The following is a 27,207-nucleotide window of genomic DNA, read 5'->3' as shown; positions in this document are numbered from 1 at the left end:
TTTAACCATGTTTATGTATTCTTTATACATGTTTATGTATAAATATAAAATTGCCCAAAACATGAACATTTACTTGATTGGAACTCTTCTTATCATCAAGGATCTTGAGTTATTGGCTCAGCAGCTCATGTGCTCAGTTTTCAGTCCATTTTTTAAAAAAGGATATTGCCATCTTGACTCTATTTTTAGGTGTTCCCTTCTGCTTTGAGTAGATGTCTTCTACTGCCACCTGCTACTTTCTTTTACAAGTTGCACATATGTTTTTGTACAACAGTTGTCTGTGGCTTGTTGGCATGCAAACTATTACTTACAGAACATAAACGCAGTGTTCTGTTCTCATTGTGAAGTAGTGACAAAATCCCAGTTGCTAGAAAAGCCTTTCGTTTTGCAGCTATCTTTGTCTCAAACATCATACATGGGCTTCCGTATAGTTTTAGTATTCTAGTCATGACTGCCAGAAGACAAACACAAGTTGTTCTAGGCCTTCCTTGAGCTCTTGTTTTGTTGAGAAAAAGAAGGAAATGGCCAACAAAATTAAAAAAAAAAGTAGAAACAGGAAGGAGCTAAAATAAAGAATATGATGAGAAGCTAAAGTGTAAAAAGAGAAGCAGTGTTGGTAGAATTGGTATTCTGGTCAGATGATGGCTAACAATTTGCCTATGGACGAATCTGATTTATGGAAACATGAAGCTGCTTGAAAAAATTGTGTGAAAATTTAGAATTTTTTTTTTCTGAGGCAGGATGCCTGCTGGTATAAAAATACTAATCTTTAAAATATTTTATGTGCTAGACTGTGATGAAAATAAAGATTTGATTTAAAATATTTTTCACAGCTTGGACTCTCTTCTTATTGTGTGTCTAGAATACATTAAAATTAAAGTTTTGCCAGTATGATTAATTCCATGGGCACGGATAGCATATATAATCCGTAGTATTGCTTTTTTTAAAAAAAAAAATGCACAAAGAGATCTGATTTTCTTTTACCATACTAGGTTCTCAAAACTTCATCTAATTCTCTCTGTAAAAAGTTCATCATTGGAAATATTTCAAAATTCATCACAGAAATGTTGTAATCCTATTTTTTTTATAGTAGGCAAGCCAATTATAATTTTAGAAAAATGGCTCGTGGGGGCTGAGTAATGAAAGGTTTTTGTAAATATTTTTGTAAAGTAAGCCCTTGGATTAAAAAAATTTTTTTTTTTTTGCATTTTTTATGTTCAGGCACAAAATGTACTAAACTAGTCAAGAAATCCTGGCCAAAGCACTATTACAAAGTTGGACTTTATTCACCAGATATTTGGCTTCCAATCTAAATTGTGAGAAAGGATTGAGATGCCAGGACAGAGTTCAAATAAAAGGAAGGGCATTAGAAACAACATTTCTTAGTCTTTCTTTCACTCTATAGAAGTATGCCTCACTAGAAACAGAATAATTTTCCAAAGTATCTGAAATGGTTTATGTCATAGTGTGGGTGTGTTCTGTGACTGCACATTTCTTTTGCTCCAGTTCTTGCCCTTTTAACATTTTAAAAATATCAGTGTTGCAAAAGCTAGTAGAAGTAATTTAATCCCTGCAGAAGTTGGGTTTAAGCATTTCTCAGATTCTTTTTTAGTACATCCATGTATACATACCTTTTTGGAATTTTTATGTAATTTCTTACATGCATTAAGGAAGCAGTAGTAAAAAAATTAATAAAATTGTGAGTCAGCATCAAGAAAGTAGAACTTATTTCTTAAACAATTGTGGATCAAAATGGCTTTATGAAAGGGAAGAAAGGACTGTACAGGTAGTCCTCCACTTACAACAGTATATTTAGTGACCGTTCGATGTTACAATGGCATTGAAAAAAGTGACTTATGATCATTTTTCATACTTTCAACCTTTGTAGCAGCCCCATGATCATGTCATCAAAAATCAGGCGCTTGGCAATTGGTTCATATTTATGGTTGCTTCTGTCCCAAGGTCCTGTGATCCCCTTTTGCGACCTTCTGACAAACAAAGTCAGTTGGGGAATCAGATTCGCTTAACAACCGTGGTACTAACCTATCAGCTGCAGTGATTCACTTAACAGCTGTGCCAAGAAATGTCATAAAATGGGGCAAAATTCACTTAACAAATATTTCAACAACAGAGGTTTTGAGCTCAAGTGTGGTTGTACATTGAGGACTACTTGTATTCCTTTAAGAGGATTATAACAGCAACAGTGCTAACATTAAAAATATATTCCCGATATTCTCCAGTTAGGACTTAACTAAGATGGGCTAGAGAGACCAGGGTTTCTGAAATTTGGTTGGACTTTAAAAAGGCAAATTTTGTGTTGTATATTAGGAAAAGGCTTGAATTAAATTTTGGGGTGTCCTAGGATATAAGGCCATGATGACGAATCTGTGTGCCAGAGGTGGCACGCAGTGCCCTCTTTGCTGGCATGCACACCATTGCCCCAGGTCAGGTCTCTGTAGTGTTTCTTTCGTGAGCTTCTGTTTCCCTCCAAATAACAAAACAGAAGCTCATGAAAGAAAAAGACCTTACCTCTTGCTGTGCTGCTGGTGTTGGGATGCCCCGCCCCTGGCTGATCAGTTAGTCTTTGAGCCTCTGCCGCGCATGCATGCATGTTCACACACGTGTGTGTGCATGTCCATGTGTGAGTTCACACATGTCTGTGCATGCACGTGTGCGCATGTCTGCACGTGCATGTATGTGCATGTCTGTGTGCGCGTGTGTGCATGTCTGCGCGTGCGCGTGCGTGCATGTATGCGCACGTGTGCGTGCATGTCTGCGCGTGCGTGCGTGCATGTCTGCGCGTGCGCGTGTTTGCATGTCTGCGAGTGCCCGTGTTTGCATGTCTGCGCGTGTGCGTGTATGCCTGCACATGCACATGTTTGCATGTGCATGCACACCTTTCAGTTAGTGCATGTGCGCGCAGGCAGTTTGGGCACTTGGTGCCATTACTGATATAAGGTATGCTATTTGTTTCTTTACACTACAAATAATCTGGAAGAAAAAATCAGCAAATGAAGGCTGTTGGATGTAATTCACTCTTAGCCATGAGACCTCACTGAATGACACAGTTATTATTTTTCAAAACAAGCAGCCTCACTCATTATTGGCCGGAAAGAATTGAGGGAAGGAATGCTACATACATAATTCTTGAATCCCTTGAGAAAAGACAAGTACAAATTTAATACATGAATAAAAGACATGCAAACACGCGCACGCGCAGACATGCACGCACGCACGCGCAGACATGCACGCAAACTTGACCATGTAACAAGATCACAATATTTTAAATTTTATGATTAAAACAAAACGAGGGAGGGAGGGAGATATCCCCAATGAAAAGGGAAACCTTCCTTATGTCGGTAATTAAATGTGAAAATACCAATTTAAAAAGGCTTTAAAGGGGGTTTGAAGACTTAAGGAAGGAGCCAACATGCTTATGTTTCTGCTTTTTTCAGTTCCTATTAAACATACATTGAGCATGCTGTTTAAACTGAATCGCTCTTCATATTTTTAAAGAGATATTATCCTTTTCTTTCAACATAAGATCTACTCATATATCTCTGTATATGTCTTTAAGTGCTTTCGTGATATATATCAGAACTGAAAGCATATGGGAATTGGAATGAAATATATAAAATCTTGGATACTGTCAGTCTTGGGAAGCTTCAAATGGAAGTGAGTAGGCCTGGGCATGTGTTTTCATTGTTTTATCCTATTATGCATTTTGAAGTTACTTCCAATACAAAAGCACAGTTATTGAGTATGTGCCTTAACAATGTGGGGTATAGTTAAAACAGATTGCACATTTCCTGTTTTGCTTTTTGTGTGTGTGCGTGTGCGTGTGCGTGTGTGCGCGTACAACTTTGACAGATTAAGGAAAGATAATACTTCTATTTATTTTAAGAAAACCATATTTATTCATTTTGTCTTATTTAATTTTTTTAAGATACCATTTCTTCTGTTAAGATACAATTTATTCTGTACTCAGCTAAACAGTGGCAGAATTCCCTAATATTTTAGCAAAATAAAAGCAGTAAGATTCATGTTTCTAATTTTTTCCATACAACGCATACTTTGCAAAAATGGAATAAATTTCAGTCGGCATTTCAATTATATTTGGGATCATAAATTTTATTACTTTTTCTGAAGTGTCTCATGCAGTTTTCCATGTTGGCTTTATTATCAGAAATTTGAAGTTAAAAAGAAGTGGAAGCAGTAAGATATAATGATCTTTAAGTGAAATTTGATTTCTGGAAAATACACAGACATGTATTTTCTGGGCAACAATATCAAAATAATTTGTTCTTCCGAATGAAACAAATTCTGTTTGTAACCATTTACTGTACAACCTCGGGAGGATTGATGGTCAAATCAGGCTTTACACACAATGTATTCCAAAAGTAAATGAGGAAAATATGCAGTTTATCCATAATAGCCCCACTCACAATCCAAACAGTGAATACTGAGTCTTCAGAAAGATTGTTAGGGACCATATAAGGCCCTGTGAGCTGCACTTTTTGAATGTCTAGATTCTAAAAAACCAACTTGTGCCAAAGAAAAAATCTCTCACTTGTTGGAAGAAATATCCATCTAGGTTCAGTTCCAAGTGGGGAGAAAGACACTGGAAACATGTTTGGAAAGATAGTTTAATGGTGGACAGGACCACATGGTTTGCGGTCCGGGGCAATTGAGCACATGGGTGACAGCGAGAGGGAGAGAAAGAGATTTATACCTGTGTTTGAAGGTTCAGGAAGAACTTGCTTCCTGTTTCTGTGGCAAGGGCATGTATTCTGATTGGTTGTCAGGCTCCCATGGGGCCATGCAGGGGTAGCTTTGTGGGCTGTCTTGAATCCCAGGCTTGCTTGAATCTTGCTGGGTGATACAATCTTCCTGGGTGCTATGTGATGAGATGGGTAGATTAGATTGGATTGGATTTGATTTATTAGATTTATATGCCGCCCTTCTCCCAAGGACTCAGGGCGGCGTACAGCATTAAAAAACACATAGTACAAAAGTTAAAAGGAAATTAGAAACAGTCCAAAAAACAAATCCAATTTATATAACACTCACATTTTAAAAATTAAATAAAATTAGAGGTCTAATCCTATTAGGTCCTGAGGGTGAAAGTCTTTTGTTTTGTAGATAAGCTGGCCCAGCCTTTTGTTTCGTAGATAGGTTGACACCAAAATGTCTACTGGGGGTGGGGCAGGGAGCGGAGGTTCTGAGTTTATTCTTAAGAAACATGTTTCTACTTTAGGGAAAATATAATATTCTGCCTTTTTAATATTTCCTAGAATATTTCATTCTTCTAGAACCGTGATGGTGAACCTATGGCGCATGTGCCAGAGGTGGCACGCAGAGCCTCTCTGTGGTCACGCACACCATCGCCAGCAACTTTATGCGCGCACCGGCCAGCAGGTCTCTGGGCGTGCCAGCATGCGCACCAGCCAACTGGTTTTCGGGTTTCCAGTGCTACGGTGTGCACGCTCTGTTTTGGACACTTGGGTGCCAAAAAGTTCACCATCACTGTTGTAGGAGATGAATGTGTGCTAATGTTCTACGCACTAAAAGCACAATATGTTATATCAATTTGGAGATAACTTTCTGTTTGTTCATGTTATTTCCTGTACAAGCAGTTGGCCATGCTGAGAAAAATCTGTTGGAATTGTTTGAATTAAGTGTAGCATTTTCTTCAAATGATATCTTAATGATGTATCTTATGTTTCACAAAGGCCAGTTAGAAGACAAAATAATATAAATTGCAGGCATGCGGTAATACAGGTAGTAGAATAAAGTTTTTTTTCCAGTTCTCAGAATTATAGGAATTCTTTGTAATACTTCCTTGCAACAAGCATGCCTGGTAGCACAGCTAGGAGGCATTCCTTCCTAAGTCCAGAATTGTGATTTTTGAACTCCAGGGCGATGTGATGGCAAAATCAAGTCTTGGCAGGTTTTCACAGAGAACAAAATGTGAATGAAAGCTTAATGCCACAGTTAAGAATTGTTTTGAGATATGCTGGAGATTCTGTTAATGTGAGTAACCATCTATTCATAGACTGTGAAAGTTGCTTCAAAAGCCCTGTATTTTCTCGTGCACAAATATTTAACTAGAGATTGGGGTATGCCAGTTGAATACTCTTTCCCTTTACTTCTCTTTATTTACATTAAAGAGGAAAATGCAAATGGAAACAAGTCTTTATTCAGAACTTCAAGGTCAGAATTGAAGACTCAAATCTCTTTGCAGGTTGACTTAACTCGGAAATAGATAAATAAAAAATCTTGTGGGTGATTGTGAAGAAAGAAAGAAGAGGGTAAAATATGACAATGTTAGAAATGAATTTCCTGAAGCTAAGCTGATGTGTTGCATTGTTGTTATAGGTGGCAAACCCCAATGTTTGAGATTGTTAACAAGTTATCCTTCAGGAGCAAAAAAAATCACTAGAAACAGTGCTTGAATTTTACATTTATCAAGCGCTGAATTTCTCCTTTAATTGCTCTTTAGTGTTTGCAATAAACATATATTTTCAAAGCATTTTGGCCTTGAAATAATACCTGTGAATTTTCTAGCATCAGGTGGGAGAAACCTGACAGGCAACTAGAGATCCTACACACAAGAAATAAACATTTGCTAGATCCTTTCAACATGTTTCTGAAAAAAAAGGCAACTTTAAATATAAATAAATTTCATTTGAAAACCCAATTCTTATAAATACCAAAACTACAATAAGGTAACAGTTACTATGATGATTACAGCAGATTCTTATTCCTGAGCTTTGTTTGGGAATCTCTTATAGGTAAAGGTAAAGGTTCCCCTCGCACATATGTGCTAGTTGTTCCCGACTCTAGGGGACGGTGCTCATCTCCATTTCAAAGCCAAAGAGCCAGCATTGTCCGAAGACGTCTTGATAGTCATACGGCCGGCATGACTAAATGCCAAAGGCGCACAGAACACTGTTAACTTCCCACCAAAGGTGGTCCCTATTTTTCTACTTGCATTTTTACATGCTTTCGAACTGCTAGGTTGGCAGAAGCTGGGGTAAGTAACGGGAGCTCACTCTGTTACATGGTACTAGGGATTCAAACCGCCAAATAGCCAATATTTCTGATCGACAAGCTCAGCGTCTTAGCCACTGAACCACTGTGCCCCCTGGTTTTCCTTATAGGAGCAGTAATATAATCTGATTTTAAAAGAAAACACAGTTAAAGTCTGTGTCTGGATTCTGATATTAGGATTCCAAGTAATATCTTGCTCTTGATGCTTTATTAACTGCTGCCCGCCTGACTGCTTTTCCAAGCTTATCTGAGTAACTCTAAGGATTGGGAGTATATTATAAATAATGGAAACATAAGCTCTCTAGATACTGGATTCTGTGCTTCAGACCAAATTTTTTATTCTCATTCTGTGAATGAAAACCTTGTACTGAAAACATTATGACCTTATTCCATTTTCTAGTAAAAATGTTCAATATTAGAAATTCTGAAAATTAATCACAGCCACATCGTTCAATAATGTACGTTTAAGTTCAGCATATATGCAAACTGATACAGAACTACTACGTAAACAAAACAACTGCTATTTATACAAAAATCTAGTGCATCTGTAAATCGGTTACAATAAGCTGGAAGGAGTTGTTATTATGAAAACCTGTCCTGTGATTTCTTTATGCTAGTTGGAAGATATGTGCTCTGTATATCACGAAGATTTTGAATTGGTAGAGGCGGATCTAAAAGTCACATTCTGGGTGTGGTCAACTTCTTCTAAGGTTGATATTAATGATAATTACAAGAAAAGGGGAAAGAGTCAATACTTAATATTCTAGTACCTTCTTGGAAATAGAGCTGACAGATTTGGTCAACCACCAACTTGGATCGTTAGATTTGTCTACATTGGAAGGCTTATAAAAGACTCCCTAATTCCAGATGATCAATTTTTAGCCCAACAGTACTTGATACTTTTGAAGTTAGGAAATTGAAATTTTATAGGGCCAAAGAACTTTACATTGTTTTCTTTTGCAGTGATGTTGATCAATAAAGATGCAAAACAGATCCCTCCACAACTATCCAGTGTTTCTCCAAAGATTTATCTAAATCATTCCTCCATGACATTTGAATAATATTATGAAATTATACCAGATTTTTATCCAAAAAATCAACAGCATCTGTATTTAAAGAAAGTGATTGGGTATTTGGCAGGTAAATTATTTTAAAGAAGTGACATTGCTACAAGTATGGTAACATGGTAGTGAATTTATTTTTCAGACCTTAGGCATTTTTGCACAATAGCTTCATACTTTCCTAAATCACCCGACTAGTTCTAGTAATACTAGCAATGTTAATTTTCATATATTGACAACTAAAAATATGCAAACTTAACATAAAACTACAATTAGTAATAGATAATGCAATAGTTCAATATTATAAAATATCACAAAATAAAAAAGTCTGTAAAATAAAAGGCCCAAGTCATATATATTCAAATTAGTAGGATTTTTTTTTAAAAAAGTGTTTCACAGAAACCTAAGAAAAAATAAGAGTATTTACAGATGCTGCCAAAATTATTGGTATCCTTACACTTTTCCTCAAAAGAATTCTATGATAAAACTGACCCAGGTAAATGGCATCTACCTTTCTTTATTTCATAGCTAGTTAAGCAGACACCTTTTGATGGATGACTTAACATGTTAAATAATTTGTCAGTTGACAAGATATGGTTCTAGGTAGCCATGAAGATATAGGCATATTGTGGAAGCATACTTGTACCAATAGATATATCATTGTGAGTATATGTTATTTCCACAGTGATGCATTTATCACATAGTTTGATTATAAGGCAAGTTGTACTGACATCAGTGGTGATTTTGATGGCTTGCGGTCCATTTTTATGATGAATGTTAATACAGAGTGCCTCAATATATGTGAATAAAATGATGGTGTTAGAGAGATTCATTCCCCCCCCCCCCAAGTCTCTTATGCAGCTGATAGTAGGTATGCAGTGGCTCAGTGACTAACACGCTGAGCTTGTGGATCAGAAAGGTCGGCGGTTCGAATCCCTAGCACCACATAACGGAGTGAACTCCCGGTACTTGTTCCAGCTTCCTTCAACCTAGCAGTTCGAAAGCATGTAAAAATGCAAGTAGAAAAATAGGAGCCACCTTTGGTGGGAAAGTAACAGTGTTCTGTGCGCCTTTGGTGTTTAGTGATGCTGGCTACATGACCATGGAGACAGCGTTGGCTCTTTGGCTTTGTAATGGAGATGAGCAGCACCCACTAGAGTCTGGAACGACTACCACATATGTGCGAGGGGAACCTTTACCTTTACTGACAGCTTAAGTCTGACTGTGGCATCCATGAAACTTGATAATTCAAGAAAGATAGTTCAAGTGTTTCAACTTAAGGTGCGTGGTTTGAATATTTTGGGAAGTTGATAGAAGAAACCTGCTTAGTAATTGGGAGGGATAGACCAGATTTATTTTTTTCAGCAGGTCATTGAGAAAGGTATAACACTCAGCTTTAGTGTGAATTTGTTGATTTATAAAAAACATAACATAAAGTAAAAGTATCAAAAATCAAGATACGTGTCCAAATATTAGATAGGAAAAGTGGAGAGAAAAATGACAAGATGTGTAGATTCTGATAGAGAGGTAATGGAAAATATGCAATCTGTTCTGGGGAATGAATGTTGAAAGAAACTAAAAGGGCTGTTATAAAGCAAAATGCTTTATAATGCGTTTGTCTTTTGATTGTATAAGAATCAGTGCTGCAGGCTGTTGGAAATATGATACTTAGAATTGTTGCTGAACGAATGTGAATTAAACAGAAAAGTGATTAATTTATGTTAAGGTTTTATAGGAAAAGAATTATACTAGGACCCAGGAAACTATGTTTGATTGAATCCAGTTTTAGCAATGGAAGTTCATGGTAGGAATTTGGACCAGTCTTAGCCCTGAACCCTCAAAGGGCTACTATTTCAGGTATTATGATGGTGGAAGAACTTTCTGCCTTGAGCTCCAGAAAGGAAGTGAGATATAAATTGAATGAATAAACGAAGGCAAGGTAAATAAATACTGAATCACAAAACAAATACAAAAGTAAAAGTAAGTGGAACGTAGACCATGAGGCTCGTGGTTAGATGAATCCTCAAATGAAAGAGGTGAGGAGTTTAAAATATTTGATGTTATGAAAAAAATGAAAACTCACTGTATCACAAATTTAGGTTCCCTTCCATTGTGCATGACAAGTGATTATAACAAATGATATATTAACATCCCTAGCTGATCAACCATCCCTGGCTTACCAACCCCACTCAACGTGTAGTCCTCAATGGAAATGCATCTTCATGGAGGGAGGTATGCAGTGGAGTACCCCAAGGCTCTGTTTTGGGCCCAGGACTCTTCAAAATCTTCATCAAGGATTTGGATGAGGGAATAAATGGGGAAGTCATCAAATTTGCAGATGATACCAAGCTGGCAGGAATAGCCAACACTCCAGAAGACAGGCTTAAGATACAGAAGGATCTTGACAAACTTGAACATTGGGCACTATCTAATAAAATGAAATTCAATGGTGAAAAGAGTAAGGTTCTACATTTAGGCAAGAAAAACGAAATGCACAGGTACAGTATAGGTGGTACCTTGCTCAATAGTAGTAACTGTGAAAGGGATTTTGGAGTCCTAGTGGACAACCATTTAAATATGAGCCAGCAGTGTGCAGCAGCTGCCAAAAAAGCCAACACAGTTCTAGGTTACATAAACAGAGGGATAGAATCAAGATCACGTGAAGTGTTAATACCACTTTATAATGCCTTGGTAAGGCCACGCTTGGAATACTGCATTCAGTTTGGTTGCCATGATGTAGAAAAGATGTGGAGACTCAAGAAAGAGTGCAGAGAAGAGCAAGAAAGATGATTAGGGACTGGAGACTAAAACATATGAAGAACGGTTGCAGGAACTGGGTATGTCTAGTTTAATGAAAAGAAAAACTAGAGGAGACACGATAGCAGTGTTCCAATATCTCAGGGGTTGCCACAAAGAAGAGGGAGTCAAACTATTCTCCAAGGCATCTGAGGGTAGAACAAGAAGCAATGGTGGAAATTAATCAAGGAGAGAAGCAGCTTAGAACTGGGGAGAAATTTCCTGACAGTTAGAACAATTAATCAGTGGAACAGCTTGCCTCCAGAAGTTGTGAATGCTGTAACACTGGAAGTCTTTAAGAAGATGTTGGATAGGCATTTGTCTGGAACGGTATAGGGCAGCGATGGCGAACCTTTTTTGGCTCACGTGCCACAAGTGGGGGTAGTGCAGGGGGTTCGTGTGTGGGCGTGCCGCACCCATAATGCAATGCATGATGCCCAGTGCGCATGTGCACACTACAGGCGCTTCCCCCCATTTTTACATGCTTTTTTTGCCCTCTCCAGGCTTCAGAGGCTTTATAGGAGCCTGGGGAGGGCGAAAACAGCCTCCCCCGCCCCCCGGACGCCCTCCGGAGGCGTCAGGGAAGCCTCCGGACGGTCCCCAAAGCCTTCGGAGTGCTCAAAACGATCCTCCAAGCAAACCGGAAGTGACTTCCGGTTTGCTCGGAGGGTCGTTTTGAGCGCTCCTAAGGCTTCAGGGACCGTCCGGAGGCTTCCCTGACGCCTCCGGAGGGCATCCGTGGGAGGTGGGAGCGGCTGTTTTCGCCCTCCCCAGGCTCCTATAAAGTCTCTGGAGCCTGGAGAGGGCGAAAAATGGCTTTAAAAAAGGGTGAATTCAGCTGGCCAGCGCGCGCATGCGCGCTGGCCGGCTGACAGGGCAGCGCCTCATGTGCCCTGACAAATGGCTCCGCGTTCCACCTGTGGCACACGTGCCATAGGTTCGCCATCACTGGTATAGGGTTTCCTGCCTAGGCAGGGGGTTGGATTAGAAGACCTCCAAGGTCCCTTCCAACTCTGCTATTGTATTGTAATATTACAATTGCTTCTGGTCTGTATTTTTGCATCAGATGGTTCCCTCCTTCAAAACCATCTTCAGTTTGAAGTTTAAAGAAAAATCAGGGGTGACATGATAGCAGTATTCTGGTATTTGAGGGGCTGTCATAAAAAGGAGGGGATCAAATTATTCTCCAAAGCACCAGAGGGCAGGATATGAAACAATGATTGGAAACTAATCAAGGAGAGAAGCAACCTGGAATTAAGGAGAAATTTCCTAACAGTGAGGACAATTAAATCATGGGTGTTCCATTCCTGGATGTTTTAAAGAATAGACTAGATAGTCAGTTGTTTGAAATGGTACAGGTTCTCCTGCTTGAGCAAGGACTGGACTAGAAGACCTCCAAGGTGTAATTCTATTATGAAAATATTTGTGCTTACTTTGCTCAAATTTTGTTCTGGAATTTAAGTAATATTAATTATGCCATTGTTGTGTATTCCCAGCTTTGGTTTTCCAGTTTAATATTATTAGCAAAATGACTCTTTTTCAATTTATCCCAACTTAATCCTTACACTATTAGCATGTACCTTAATAAATTGTGGTTTTTTAAAATGTACTTGCTTTAGAAAGATTCATAGTAGTAAAAACTGAAACTTTATAATCTATAAAACATTTTGTACTACAGTAATTTTTAAAAAAATTATAGCTTGGGATTGTTATAGTATAATTATTTCTTTTAAAAATTGCATCCATTTTATCCTGTAGTCTTTTATTTGTTCTGTCTCAATGCCATATTTAATGTTTCAAATTATGGCATTCTTTCTTGAGGTCACTTTTCATTCTTCCAGCAATCTATGAATATATTATCCAGGATGAAGTTTGATCTTGCCAAATAATTCTTGCTATATCTTTGGTTTATTTCTAGAATTTGGATGCATCTGCATACATAATTACAATAATTTTCTTACAATAATTATCTTCAGAATAAAAGGCAATTGAGGATGAGACTAAAGACAAGATTGTCGGACATTGGGATTTGGCTACATATGCAAATGTGTGCTACAAATTATGTTAAACTTATAATTTAATTCTAGAAAGATTGATTGAGAAATCGAAATGAAATTCTGATTGTTAGCTGGGTTCGAACCTTGGAACAAAATCATTAGTAAACAACCTTGCCAAAATTTGAAATTTTACTAACATATTCAAACAATTTAAAGACTATATAAATATCAAGAATATCAAGATATATAAATATCAAGAATTAGAACATATTCAAAGCTTTTGAGTATGTTCTAATTCTTGATATTTATATAGCCTTTACATTTTAAATTGTTTCCTGTGTTAAATTGCATTGTGTTATGAAATTATAAATGGTGCAGAGACTTTGTATCTGTGTCCTTTATACTATAAAACAATGTTTAGAATTATCTCGAATATTCCAAAAGTGTCATTAGCAATTTGTATTTAAGTTGTAGAATATATAACTAGAAGTGTAATCTTTCTTGTAGCTGATACTATTGATAACAATTTTCCAGTATGATATTTCCTCTTTTCCTTTAATTTTGTGCCTATATGCTTTTTTAGTCTCCTGATATATAACATTAAAAACATTTTAAAAAGCAGCTTGCAATCTATGAAAATCTGTAACCATGAAAAGGAGGAGGCTGACAAATGCATTATTACCATTTTCTATCCTTATTTTTATTTGTTGCATTGAATTTCGAAGGGGACCAAATTGCTAGGATGTGGATAATTGCAATTAAAAACTACAAACATTAGCACAGCAATGCAAAAATAGTTTGTAGTAACCTAATAGTTTGTAATGACCCCAATTATCTCCCCAGAATGGAAGAATTCTATAGTTTGAAAAATGTTTAGTTTATGATGATAAGTTCTTCATATATACATAACATTTTAAATTTAGATTTTTTTTTGTGACCAGAAAATTGATTTTCTTCCAGGATATTTTTTCTAATTGAGTTCCATCTCTTTCTGATAAAATGTTGGATTTTCTTTTAATTATAGCACACTTCCTGAGATCAAATTGTTTTTATAGGAAAAGCTTCCTTTCCTGTGATTATATGTAGATTGTTATTTACCTTTTCCATTTAATGGGTGTAGTGAAAGAAAGGTATGATTTTGCATGTGTTTTTGCTCCATGTTGTTTAATTGAACCATAATTGCAAGGATGCATGGGAGGAAGTGATCTCCAGCTGAGCAGGAAAACACTGTCTTGAAACCATGAGAGTGTTCTAGCAAATGATATTTGGAACAATGGTATATTATATGTCATGTAAGCTATTTGTCCTACATCCGATTTCTTTCCAAGTTTACTTATATTTAGGGCCCAATCAAACATGAAGTGGGGAAAACTGCCTAAGTCATTCCCTATGTTGATCAAAATATAGTACATTATATATTATCCAAAAAAATATTAAAATAAAATTTAAGTTGTTAAGCATGCATTTGTGTCTTTTATTTTCTTTACAGACAGTGGACATACATAAAGAAAAAGTTGCCCGCAGAGAAATTGGCATTTTGACAACCAATAAGAATACTTCCAGAACACACAAAATTATAGCTCCAGCAAACATGGAGCGTCCTGTAAGGTATATTCGAAAACCGATAGACTACACAGTATTGGATGATGTAGGCCATGGTGTGAAGGTAAGACTTTGGTTCTTGTTCTAGATATTGTCAATCATTTCAGATAACAAATAACACTGATGCATGTTATTTTGGCCCTTCTAAATTGATTGTTTTGCTAAAATGCTTTATTCAAATATAATTTGGAAAGGAAATTCAATATTTGGCGGTGATGTTCATTTTTTTCTTTTTTTATATAAGTTTTTAAGCTTTTCGTATCCAGATGTTAGCTTCCTAATTTCTTTATGAACTGAATTTATTTTCAAAAGGTTCTTGAGAAACCAATTATCATGTTATGTTGTTTAAAAAAAAACTATATGTATACAAAACTCTACAGAGGAAACACAGCTACAAATATCAGCTTTGTCATGAATCTAAAAATACATTTACTGTATGATGCTTGCCCTACCATTTTAAACAGCCTTGATTATTCTGATAGAATGAGCTCTAATTTCCTGTTGTATTGTACAGCAGTTATGAGGAATGTCTTTTGAACATTTGAAGATAGACATTGTAGTCATTATAGTCATATAGAGACTTACGGCTACAATGGAGCCTGCCCATTACGGTTGTATGTCATGAGAATCATAAAGTGAGTCCCCCACATCACCCACTTTTGCAAACTTTTTTGCAATGGTTTTTAAGATAACCTATTGTTCATTTATTGCCTATTGGGGCATTTATGATAAAAAAAACCTTGAAGTTGAAACTGGTTTTCAGCAAAAACATAGAAAATTGCAATCATGTGACTACTGGATGCCTCAAACTGCCATAAATGTGGATCAATTGCAAAGCAATCAAAATATGGTCATGTGATTCTGAGAGAGAGAGAGAGAGAGAGAGAGGGAAGGAGGGACGGAGAGGAACAGAGGGGGAGGGAGAGAGAGACAGACAGAAAAAGAGGGAGGGAGAGAGGGAGAGGAGGGGCTGAACTTTGGAATATGGCCATGGGTGGCGCAATGGTTAGAATGCAGTATTGTGTGCTAACTCTGCCCACAGCCAGGAGTTCGATCCTGAGTGGCGCAAAGTTGAGTCAGCCTTCCATCCTTCTAAGGATGATAAATTGGGGACAAGACGCTAACATTACAAACTGCCCATAGAGTGCTGTAAAGCACTGTGTGGCTGTATATAAGTCTAAGGCTATTGTTATTGCCATAAGTACATTTGGGGGGCTGTCCAAATTTTGAATGGTCACTAAATCTGTTGTTCCTCAAGTACTTGGATTATCTTTCACTGAAAGGCAAATGGTGTAGGCAGAAACTACAGTGTTTCATATGCAGCCCCCTTTTCTTGCTGGAATGGTACCAGAATCTACCACTGCACCTACATTTTGAATAGTAGCTAGTCTTTAATTTTGATTGATTGAAATAAACCACATTTATTTCACAAGAGTAATCATTAATGAATTTAAATATAATGACCTATTATGTCAAAAATTAGTGTTTCCTGCCCACCCCCCATATGCTAGATAAGGGAAAGAGAATACTAAACTTGTTTGCCATTGGATGCAATAGAAGATTGCTATTTCATTACATTAAATAAATATTTTTGTAATATTTGCATCCAGGGATATTTTTGCTTGTTTATTTTTGAGGCAAAATGTTTGAGATAAGCAATACTTCAGTTTATGTCTTCTTTTAGCTTTCATGCATATATTAAAAATAATCTTTACATTAGATTTTTTTTTCTAGAAACAACGATAATCATTTCTTGAAACTGTTGAGGCATTTGAGTAGTTTATAATAGAGCTATATGTTAAACATCTGTTTGGTAAAAGCTCAGTGAACAAAAGCAATGATGCAGAAGGAACTGTTGAAGGAACAAGGAAGTAGGAGTATAACATCAGATCTGCTTTTTTCCCCCTTAAAGCAGTTTATGCAAGTCACTTCCTTGAAGCCTTTTAAGCAGAGACACGCTGTGCAAAAGACTATAAAATGACAACTTTGTATATTTAAAATTGCTCAAATTACCAGTCATTGTGCTCCTAATGGCTTTCATTCTTTATAAAGGCAACCATTTCTGATTATGCATCTTGTACAGCAGTAATCAGAGGTCAAATTCGGATGTGTTCATCAAGCCATTATAAATTGATGGACTTTTTCATGACTCTGTTCATTTATTAAACTTACATGCAGCACAACTCTCAACAAATTCTGGATGACTCATAACAATCAAAGATTTTTTTTAAAAGAGCATAAAATGTAAAGATAAAATTGCACAATGAATTCAGGCGGCTCACAATCCCTTGCCAAAGGCTTGGGTTAAAAGCTAGGTTTCACAGCTAATCTAAACAGCAGCAGAGTAGGTGGCTATCCAGATCTTAGGGTGAGCCTTCCTCCACAGAGCAGATAATATTAAGATAAGGCACTCTGGAGTTCTAATGGATTATATTGTTTAAATTGTTCGGCAAATCTTCAGGATCAAATCAGCCAGGCAAATGTATTGTTTTATTATTCATTTTCTGTGCAAGGAGCATTTCATTTGTGCCTGCATTCACCGACAGAGTATTAATTTGTTGAAGAATGCACATATGTGGAAGATTTAAACATGTATGAATTTCATTTCAATCCAATCAATTAATACATTTGGGTACTTATCCATTTTACATGTGTTATTGAAACCTAGTAGGAAATTTCCTCTTGGTTGTCTCATTTGAAATAAATATATGCAATTGTAATTTTTGAAGTATGCATTTATGAACAGGATATTTATTTTCCAGAATGTAGTGTAGTGATAATGAAATTGAGTTTAAATGTCTAATCTTAGTTCAAAAGTTTTTTTTTGTCTCATATAGTAAATGCATCCACTTAAACAACCACTACAGGTAGCCCTTGGCTTAGATCACAGTTGAGCCCAAAATATAGTGTATGTTGTTATGTGAGACACTTGTTAAGTGAACTTTTCCCCATATTACGACCTTTCTTGCCTCAGTTAAGTGAATCACTTCAATTGATACATTAGTAACCCAGCTGTTAAGCGAATCAGGCTTCCCCATTGACTTTGCTTGTCAGAAGGTTGCAAAAGGTGATCACATGATTTTGGGACACAAATATAAACCAGTTGCCAAGCATTCAGATTTTGATCATGGGATGCTGCAAAGGTGTTATCTGTGAAAAACAGTTGTAAGTCAGTTTTTCAGTGCTATTGTATCTAAACAAACTGTTGTAAGCCGAGGATTAATTGTAGTAATATAACTTTTCTATGGTATCCCAAGGCCTTCAAAATTTTCCAAATTTTTGATGTACTAGTATCTTTTTCTTCTCTTGGAGATGAATCACGAACAAAATCATTTCGAACATGGAAACATGATTCATAGATAACTGGCTTTTTGTTAAGCACATTTTGATTGGATCAGACTGTCATTATTACATTCCTATTTCTCTTAGCTGGGATTTATTTCTATACATACTGTAGCCCCAAAGAAAAACAAGAAGAATACATAATTGTATGAATGAAGCGTACTTGGAAACGAAAAAATAAATTGTTTGTAATTCTGTAGAAGTACTTGGGCTTCTCATGGAGAAGCTCACATTTAAAAAAAATGCTTTGGGTACTGAGTTAAAGAACAAAGATTTAGAAGAAGAAGTACAGTTCCTTTACTGTGTGCCTGCTTAGATGTACAACTGCATGAAGAGAAAATAGTGTGAACTAAACTGGCATAGTGTAAACTAGAGTAGTGTTTATCTCTATAAAAACAGCTTTGGGGTAGAAACACACCTGCAGCATAGAAATGTTGACTTCATTCATCGTGTGATACAAGTTGACCTATTATAAAACCAGTCAATGAAGGATATACTGATCAACATCTAGATTAGGGGAGTTTTCATGTAATATTGTTTTATAAATTCTATTTTATAAATACCAGCCAAATTGCAGAGGAACTTTGGTACAATTTTCCACCATCTCCAGTCCCCCCTCATTTCTACCTGAAAAATGAGCTCTTTCGTTGTTCTTCAGTCTGTATATTTAGTGCTAGTTTCAAGACCATGTCCCAATTACTGTAACCATAACACCATACAGTGGAACCTCTGGTCACGAACGCTTCTGACCGCCACCAAATCGGGTGCCAACCAAAAAATCTGCTAAATGTTTCACTCTGTTCACAAACACATCCTCGGGTGGCGATCAGTCACAGCCTCAGTGATTTTCCCTGCCCAGCAATTTCCCCTTCCGTGGCTTTGTGTGTGTGTGTGTGTGCATGCATGCGCAGTGAATCTTGCTTCCAGTCATGACCAAATTGAGTTCCGACCAAAGTCCTGGAACGGATTACAGTCATGACCGGAGTTCCACTGTATTTTCAGTTATGAGACAAGAAGAGTTACAAACCTTTGAGGGGGAGAACTTGTTAGTCACAAGTGAAAGCTTGATGTATCTCAATTGCAACTGCCAGTTACACAAAAAAAAGCCAAGAAAATATTAATATATTGCACCATCGGTATTTAAAACCTGCCATGTGGATAGTAATAGATGTGCCATTAATTTCTGCTTTTCTTCCTCCTTTTCTTTTTGCCAACGTAAGTGGCTAAAAGCCAAGGTAAGAAGAGTTATTTATCATTTGATCCAGAACACCCCGTGACAATAGAAGCTGAGCCATTACACTTCAAAGCTAGTGCTCTTTCCTATACTTCTCTGCTCCTTTTTTTCCATTCATAGGTTATTTAGATGCGTTTAATTTCAGCTCCAACTGACAGTTAATATATTACTGATATACATCGACAGAGGCACTTTATTCATAGATAACATTTAATTTCTCTAACAACATAGTGCTTTGCTTTGATCAAGCAGATGCGTTTTCTTTTTTAATATTTTAAACAAGGTTTCCCAGAAACACTTGCATGCCTATGGTAATCAGATGCTGTTGGAAAAAAGTACCGTATTTTTTGGAGTATGAGACAGACCTCCCTTGGAGTATTGCACACTGCAGACCTCCCAAAAATGGCCCTTTTTTTTCAAAAAAAAAAAAGGGCATGAATAGTCTTTAGGAGGCTTGTAGAGTGCTCCTGGGGAGTGGGCCACCCCAAAACGAGCAAAAAATAGCCCATTTTCCACAGAAATCAGCCTGTTTTTTGTTAAACTAAAGGGCATGAATAGCCTTTAGGAGGTTTATAGAGTGCTCCTGGGAGCTGAGAGGGAAAAATTGAGAAAAAAACAGCCTGTTTTTCGTTCATTTCTGTCTTCCCCAGCTCCCAGGAGCACTCTAAAAGTGTCCTAAAGGCTATGCACGGCCTTTTTGGTGAAGGGGGTGGGGGTTTGAGAGGCAAAAAATGCTGTATTCAGTGTATAAGATGCACCTAGATTTTCATCCTCTTTTTTGAGGGAAAAGGTGCATCTTACACTCCAAAAAATACGGTAAATACATTGTTAAATGTTGAATATAAAAAGCATCTCTGGTTTAAAACGGTCACTGAAATCAGATTTGTTTTATAAACCAGTACCGCTTAGACTTTGTTCACTGGTGGGCATGAAATTGCAAAAGGGATGGTGGGAGAAATGAATTACTTTTAAGCCTAACTGAGTAGGCAGCAAAATAAGCTGTATTCAAAGAGCTGTCTGGGAATCCTTTCTTCATATTATTATGCTGAAGCATTCAACATTTATGTGAACTGTTCCATTTAAAAAAATATTAAAGCATTATTCTGGTTTTCAGCATGGAAGCAATCAGCCTGCAAGAACTGGCACTTTGTCGAGAACAAATCCTCCTACACAGAAACCACCAAGTCCTCCTATGTCAGGCCGAGGAACACTTGGGTAAGAGCAAGGATTCTGATTTTTGTGTTGACAAAGACCACAATTCTGCCTCTTTATTTTCTAATGGGAAATAATTGGAACCCTAAGTCTAGCTACTTTCACACAGTTGTCACAGAGGTAAAGGTAAAGGTTCCCCTCGCACATATGTGCTAGTCATTCCAGACTCTAGGGGGTGATCCTTATCTCCGTTTCAAAGCCGAAAAGCCAGCGTTGCCCAAAGACGTCTCCATGGTCATGTGGACGGCATGACTAAATGCTGAAGGCGCACAGAACGCTGTTACCTTCCCACCAAAGTGGTTCCTATTTTTCTATTTACATTTTTACATGCTTTTGAACTGCTAGGTTGGCAGAAGCTGGGACAAGTAATGGGAGCTTACTCTGTTACATGGTACTAGGGATTCGAACCGCTGAACTGTTGACCTTTCTGATCGACAAGTTCAGCATTTTAGCCACTTAGCCACCGCATCCCTTACAATTGTCCCAGAACTATCTCCTAAATGATGATGTGAAGACACCAACTCAGTTGATGGAGTTCCCTTAAAGTTCTGTTCCTGTCAAAAAAGTTTTCCCAATATCCAAAACGAATTTTTGCTCTGGAACCAATAAAACGTTTTGTTTAGGTTGCTGGATAGTATTTTCTTATTCTAATTCCAGAGAATATCCATTCTGGGAGAAATGCTAAACTTAGAAAGGAAGATTTTATTTAATACATTTCAATATAAGAAGCCCTTAGGCCTTTTTAATAAATAGCCCCTAAAGCCTTTTGGATATGTTAGACTGCACTTTAGGTTATACTTGCTAGATCAGGGGTGTCAAAATGGATTTCTTTGAGAGCTAGATCAGCATTGTAGTTCTCCGCGGGCCAGCCAGGATGGGGGAGACGGGACAGATACTTCTTGTAGCACCCTGCGTGCTAAAACGGGCTGCGGTGGTGGTGGTGAACGCAGCCCTCTTGCCCCGTTTTTGGGCTGGACGGCCTTCTGTAGCACCATGCTGGCCAAAATGGGACACATGGCGCGCACACACACACACACACACATCATGCCCTTTTGGGTTCCAGAAACACCGTAGGCCAGTCCTTCGCTATTTTCAGGAAGGCGCCGCAGGCCAGATTTAAGCACCTCATTAGCCGGATCTGGCCTACAGGCCTTGAGTTTTGACATCCCTGTCCTAGATTAATCAGTACCTATGCTGACAGGCAATGAATGCAGTCTATATTGAATTGGTCAGAAGCACCATGCTGGAAAAGGCTGTTCTGTTGCATGGTCAGGAAGGTTGGTGTCTTTTCTTTGGTTAGATTTGTTGTTGCACTATTAAGTTTCAAGACACTCTGAAGAAGGGTGAAAATACTTTATACCAGGGGTCTCAAACCTCAGCAAGTTTAAGACTTGTGGACTTCAACTCCTAAAATTCCTCAGCCAGCTTTGCTAAGAGTTGAAATCCACAAGTCTTAAACTTGCCAAGGTTGGAGACCCTTGCTTCATACAGTAGGATAGCTGTATCGGGAGTGTGGAGATACAAAGTCAGCAGCTGCTCTGGTGGTTGCACATTAGTATCAATGTGCCCTTTTAGTGAGGTGGCTCCATGATCTATCAAAGTGGTACCATAAAATGTGCAGAGGCAAACAGCGGCCCTTTAAATTTGACAGAGAATAGCCCCAAGTTGACGCAGTTTGGAAAGTAATGTTTGACATAGTTCATGGAAAAATAACCAACAACCTTTTCTTTTTTTAGAGGCAGAGATGTTGCTTTCTTGCCAAAACCGCAGAATAATCAAGAATCAATCTTGCCACTTTTGGAAACATCCTATGCTAGTTTAAAAATGGGATACTTCAGTGATTTACACTGCATTCAGACAGTATTCAGACCCCCTTCACTTTTGTCAATTTTGTTATGTTGCAGCCTGATTCTACAGTTGTTGAAATTCATTTTTTTCTCAGTAATCGGCGCTATAATGAGAAAGTGAAATCAAAATTTTAGAAATGTCTAAACACACACATACACACACACACACACACACAGCATAAAACATAATCTATCAAGCCAAATACTTCCAAATAGAGATTTGAGAAAAAACAAAAGAAATTTTTAAATGGAAATAATTTAATTGGCTTTAAGGCATTATTTAAGGCAAATCAGAAGAAGAAGAAGTGTCTAGGAGACATACAGTAAATTTGGGGCTATGCCAATAAATTGGTGGAGTCAACATAAACCATAACAGGAAGTAAAAAAATAAATAAAGGGGTAACTGAAGAAGAAAAGAGACTGTAGTTAAAATTAATTGGCTGTATGATTTATTTCATTTTTCTGCTCCTGCTAACTGACATTGCTTCTACTGTATCTGTAACATTTCATTTGTTCTTTAAATTCCGATCTGTCTTTTTAAGGATCTCATCAAGTCCATCCAGCCACAATTTTCTTAATCTTTCCCTTCCTCCTGACCTTCATGTTTTGCAATTTGACCCTCATTCTTTGCTCAACATACTTATTTCATACTTGTCAATCACTTTGGAATTCAATCCACTCTGAACATTCTTAAACCTTTCAGTTCTTGTTTTACCACCTGCATTTCTTAAATATTTCACTTCTGCTGCATTTAACTTCTGTATTTTGTCTAATGCACACAACTCTCACTTCCATGTAATAAAACGGCCACAAACATATTCTTATATGTACAGCTAGGGAACACTCATTTGACAAACAGACTGAACGATTTACTTTTTATCAACATCCATTTGCTCTCATTTTTTGCCATTTATGTAGAATTTGCAGTGATTTTCTCACTCTTGCTGCCAGACACAACTATCTGTGTTCTTGTTATATTAATTTTCATATCCAAACTCATCTTATGAAACAAACATTCATTGCAGATTATTAAGTTTTTAATTTTTTTAATTTATTTTTTACAAACATAGTGCATGAACAGTGTGGCACCTGGGTGTCATACATTCTGATACAAATAAAACTAGTAGAATTAATGATAGTTATTACAGTCAACCAACTTATATATTTCTAATAATAATACATATTTATATTAAGTTGCAGTCTGTCATTATTCAATTATTCCATGTTTTTTCTTGTTATTGCTCTTATTTTATTATATAAAAGTGTACACACTAATGTTCCCCTTTTCTCTTATTTCTATCTCTTGTTCTAACTTTTAATCATGACACCGTTTATTAAAAGACATTTTATTTCTATCATATCTAATTTCTAGTGACGTCACCTATCTAAAAAAAAGAAAGGAAAGGAAAGGAAACATTCTTCCTTTTCTTCTTGTGTAGAGAAACAGTAATGGCATTTTCTAGTTGTCAGGTACAGATTAAATAAGTTTCACAACAACTCCAGAAGCAAATCACATTCCATGTTCCAAAGTTTATTCATTTTGTTGAAGGCTCCTTGTTTAGCCCTCTTCACGGACTACCAAGGCTACTTACATCAAAATCACTTCACATTTTTTCTGTTTCCTAACCATTCCCTGATTGGTGTCTTAGCTTTTATGCAACTATGCTTTTCTTTAAACAGACATAGTACAATATATTTCCTAATCCATTGTTGCAACAACCATTCTTTTGCTTAATTTGGGTTCTCAGGAATAGAGACAGGGTAGAGAAGATGGCCAGCTACAGGCTGCATTTCATCAATCAAGTTGATGGAAGTGCAGGCAATGCTTTTATTACCAAACATGTTATTCTGTGTAAGGTTACTTCTGTAATCTCAAGTCATATCAGCCCTTCCAGGTAAAACAGGCACGGCACAGGTTTACATGAGCTAATTCTACTTTATTGTAAGGCGACATTAACAAAGTCATGAAAATTTGAAAATACACATTTTCCACTGCCACTTTTAATCATATAATTAAGTAGAGTGGGTCCTTTCTAAGTTTCTTCTTCTAACTATTAGTTCACTGTGGGCTTCTTCCTCTCTTGTCTAATTGTTTCCTGTCAGCATCTTGTCCCTGAAAGTCATCTTCATATTCAGTTACATGTTTATACTGCAAGCTTACACGTTGTTGCCCATATTCTACCAACTAGGAGATTATGAGTATGCACACATAGTGTCACTGTGTCATACATTCAGTTTTGTCATAAATTACCAGATGTATAATACCTAATCTTAGAACAAGTTAATAAAAAAGAGTACTGTGTTACTGAAAATAATTAATTAAATATTAAGAGGCTGATTTGCTTCTATAAATAGTCCTTGTTTAAGCCTAATTGGGACTGAAATTTCTGTCACTAAGTGATGCAGTTGTTAAGCAAAACATCATTTGACTGCAATGCTTAGTGATCTCAGTGGTGATAGCTCTTAGGTGAGGATCACACTATTATTAGGCAACCTTATTACCCTTATTCTATCCTGTTGTGCTCACTTCAACTCCCCTCACCTGTCTATCTCACTCTTCAATCATTGTCCTTTGGGTCATCATCCTGACCTCCATTGCCCTGCCAAGTTTTGCCAACTGATGAGATGTGCAAAGTTCAGCTGAGGATGGCAGTAGGCAGGGCAGCCAAAAGGGCAGACAGAGCAGAAATAGGGACGTGGTGTGAGGAATTGAAGCACACTATGCAGTCAGAAATGCAGGAAGGCCGCCAAATGTCTAAATTTTTATCATCCGGCCGTGTAGATGTTATAATAGCCATGCCTTTGAGGACTAACTTTTTATGACTAATAAATACAATCTATTCAGTGCTGTTTTAATTCCATACATTAGATCAGTGTTTCTCAAACTTGGCGACTTTAAGTCCTGTGGACTTCAACTCCCAGAATTCCCCAGCCAGCTATGCTGGCTGGGGGATTCTGGGAGTTGAAGTCCACAGGACTTAAAGTCGCCAAGTTTGAGAAACACTGCATTAGATGAATGAGTGGTTATTAGGTGAGAACTACCTGTACATGGTAATTGGGAATTCTGATAATTCTGATCCTTTCAATACTAGGTTGGGAGTTCATATCCATGTAGAGACACACAGATCCTATAAAGAAAAGTTTATAGAGTGATTCTGAGCATAACCTGCAGATTTTCATGATAATTTGTTTTTGGCTTTCTTGTGCTTTAACTAAATATATTTATAATAGTGAGTCCTTTGAGTTTATACATACAATTCATATTTAACTACTGAGATTGATTCTTTAGATATTCACTTTCTGTTCACATTTCCCTTCGAATGGTGAATTTTTGATTTTCCACTTATGAAGTAAGGAAAGAATATTCATAGATGCTTTCTTTGACATTTATATTCCCAGAGTTATGTTTGAGTAAAGAGTAACTTCACATTGAATTGTTGCTCAGACTCCATGTATATGAGGTAGTCCAGTATGACTAGAAAGTATCAGGTATTTATCAATAATATAATTTATGTAAAGAATGCTGCTGGACCATGGACATTAAATTGCTTTAACGTTAAAGTCACAGTTCAGTGATTTGCTTCCTAGCAATCTAATCCATTTTTCATTTCTTTTTTCTCTTCTGTCCACTTTGCTTTGTCCTGCTTCATTTTGCTAGACGGAACACTCCCTATAAAACATTGGAGCCTGTCAAACCACCCACAGTCCCCAACGATTACATGACCAGTCCAGCAAGACTTGGAAGTCAGCACAGTCCTGGGAGGACTGCTTCCTTGAACCAGAGGCCAAGGACACACAGGTAAATGAGTTGGAGTCTTGATGGCAAATCTGATCCTGGCAAGCAACAATAGAAGCTGGAAAAAGGAGATGAATATGTCTTATTTGGTGCAAACTATTTAGTCCCCCCCCCCCCCAAAGTCAGATTTGTTTTTAAATAGGAGCTTTTCAACCTGGGGTGCTGCAATGGTGACAGAGGAATACATTAGAAATTTCAGCTACTTTAGCTACATCTTAGAAGTTTCTATTTCTTTTTAGTCAGAGGTTCATACTTAATGAACCTATTTTATTGCCTTTTTGCCCTGTTTAGTAATCGATTGCCATATTTCTGCAGGATTGGTTTAGAGAGCTTGGGATTCATGGGTTTATTGATTTCTAGGTTTAAAGAAAACCTAGAAATATTATTTGAATTAATAAAACACGTGGAGTACATTTACCTGCTGCATTCATTTTAAAGCATGGTATTGATCTATTTCATCCTGCAATTTTAAGAACTTCTGCTGGAAACAATGCTTATAGAGTCTGAACATAAATGGAGCATCATCTTGTGAATTATTCTTTAAGTTGAGGGATTCTCAAAAACTGTATGCAGGGAAGGCATCCAGATCTATTATGAACAAAACATTATTCATTATTCCTGCTGATTTTTATGCATTGAAACAAGCTCTATCTTTCTCATCTTCCCAGCCTCTAAAGTGAAATTTCATTCTACAGCAGTGCTACCAAGATTATTGAAATGATCCAAAAACAGGCACGAAATGATCTGAGAATTAGTCCTTTATTTTTCTGTTACTCTAGGATGGAAAGATGGGCTTAAGACTAAAGAAGACTACAGAAGGAAAATCTGTCTATCTGGGTAGACTTTGATTAAACATTTCTATCATTGTACAAAATTAATCTTTTATTCAACTTCATTGGTCAAGAAACAAAGGCAAGATTTTTCAGCACTGTAACACAGTACTGCCAAAATGATTTGACAGCAATAGCAATTTTAATCAACATTTCCCCCTTAATGACAAAATAGGTTTAGTGCCCAGCATTCTTTGGGACAAAATATTTCTGTTCTGAGCCATTTGCTAAAGCACTGTGTTATTTAAAGCACTTGTATAAATATCTTATTTATACATTATTTGAGGCAGCAGAAATGGACTCTTCAATGTTCCAAGTGGCTTGTGATGAAATTCAGCTGCAACCATGGCAACAAGTTCCAGGTCCTTGGCATACCAAACACCACATTTTGTAAGAATAATCTCCAATAATGGTTGCCATTTTTAATATTTCACTTA

General features: G+C 37.1%; 1 protein-coding gene across 3 annotated transcripts in view; it reads left to right on the top strand.

Moving 5' to 3' along the window:
- ABI1 (abl interactor 1) overlaps positions 1-27,207 on the top strand; it is a 100,598-nt gene that overhangs the window by 55,344 nt on the left and 18,047 nt on the right. For all 3 annotated transcript variants that reach the window (XM_081932192.1, XM_081932191.1, XM_081932190.1), the window contains exons 3-5: positions 14,397-14,573; positions 20,200-20,300; positions 25,803-25,943. In XM_081932192.1, the coding sequence (XP_081788318.1) occupies positions 14,397-14,573; positions 20,200-20,300; positions 25,803-25,943 (419 nt within the window). The remainder of the gene's footprint in view (positions 1-14,396; positions 14,574-20,199; positions 20,301-25,802; positions 25,944-27,207) is intronic.

This window comes from Natrix helvetica (assembly GCF_964273705.1).
Source record: "Natrix helvetica genome assembly, chromosome: Z".
Classification (NCBI taxonomy): domain Eukaryota; kingdom Metazoa; phylum Chordata; class Lepidosauria; order Squamata; family Natricidae; genus Natrix; species Natrix helvetica.
Note: the sequence above shows the minus strand (reverse complement) of the source record. Positions and strands in the feature narration are given on the sequence as shown.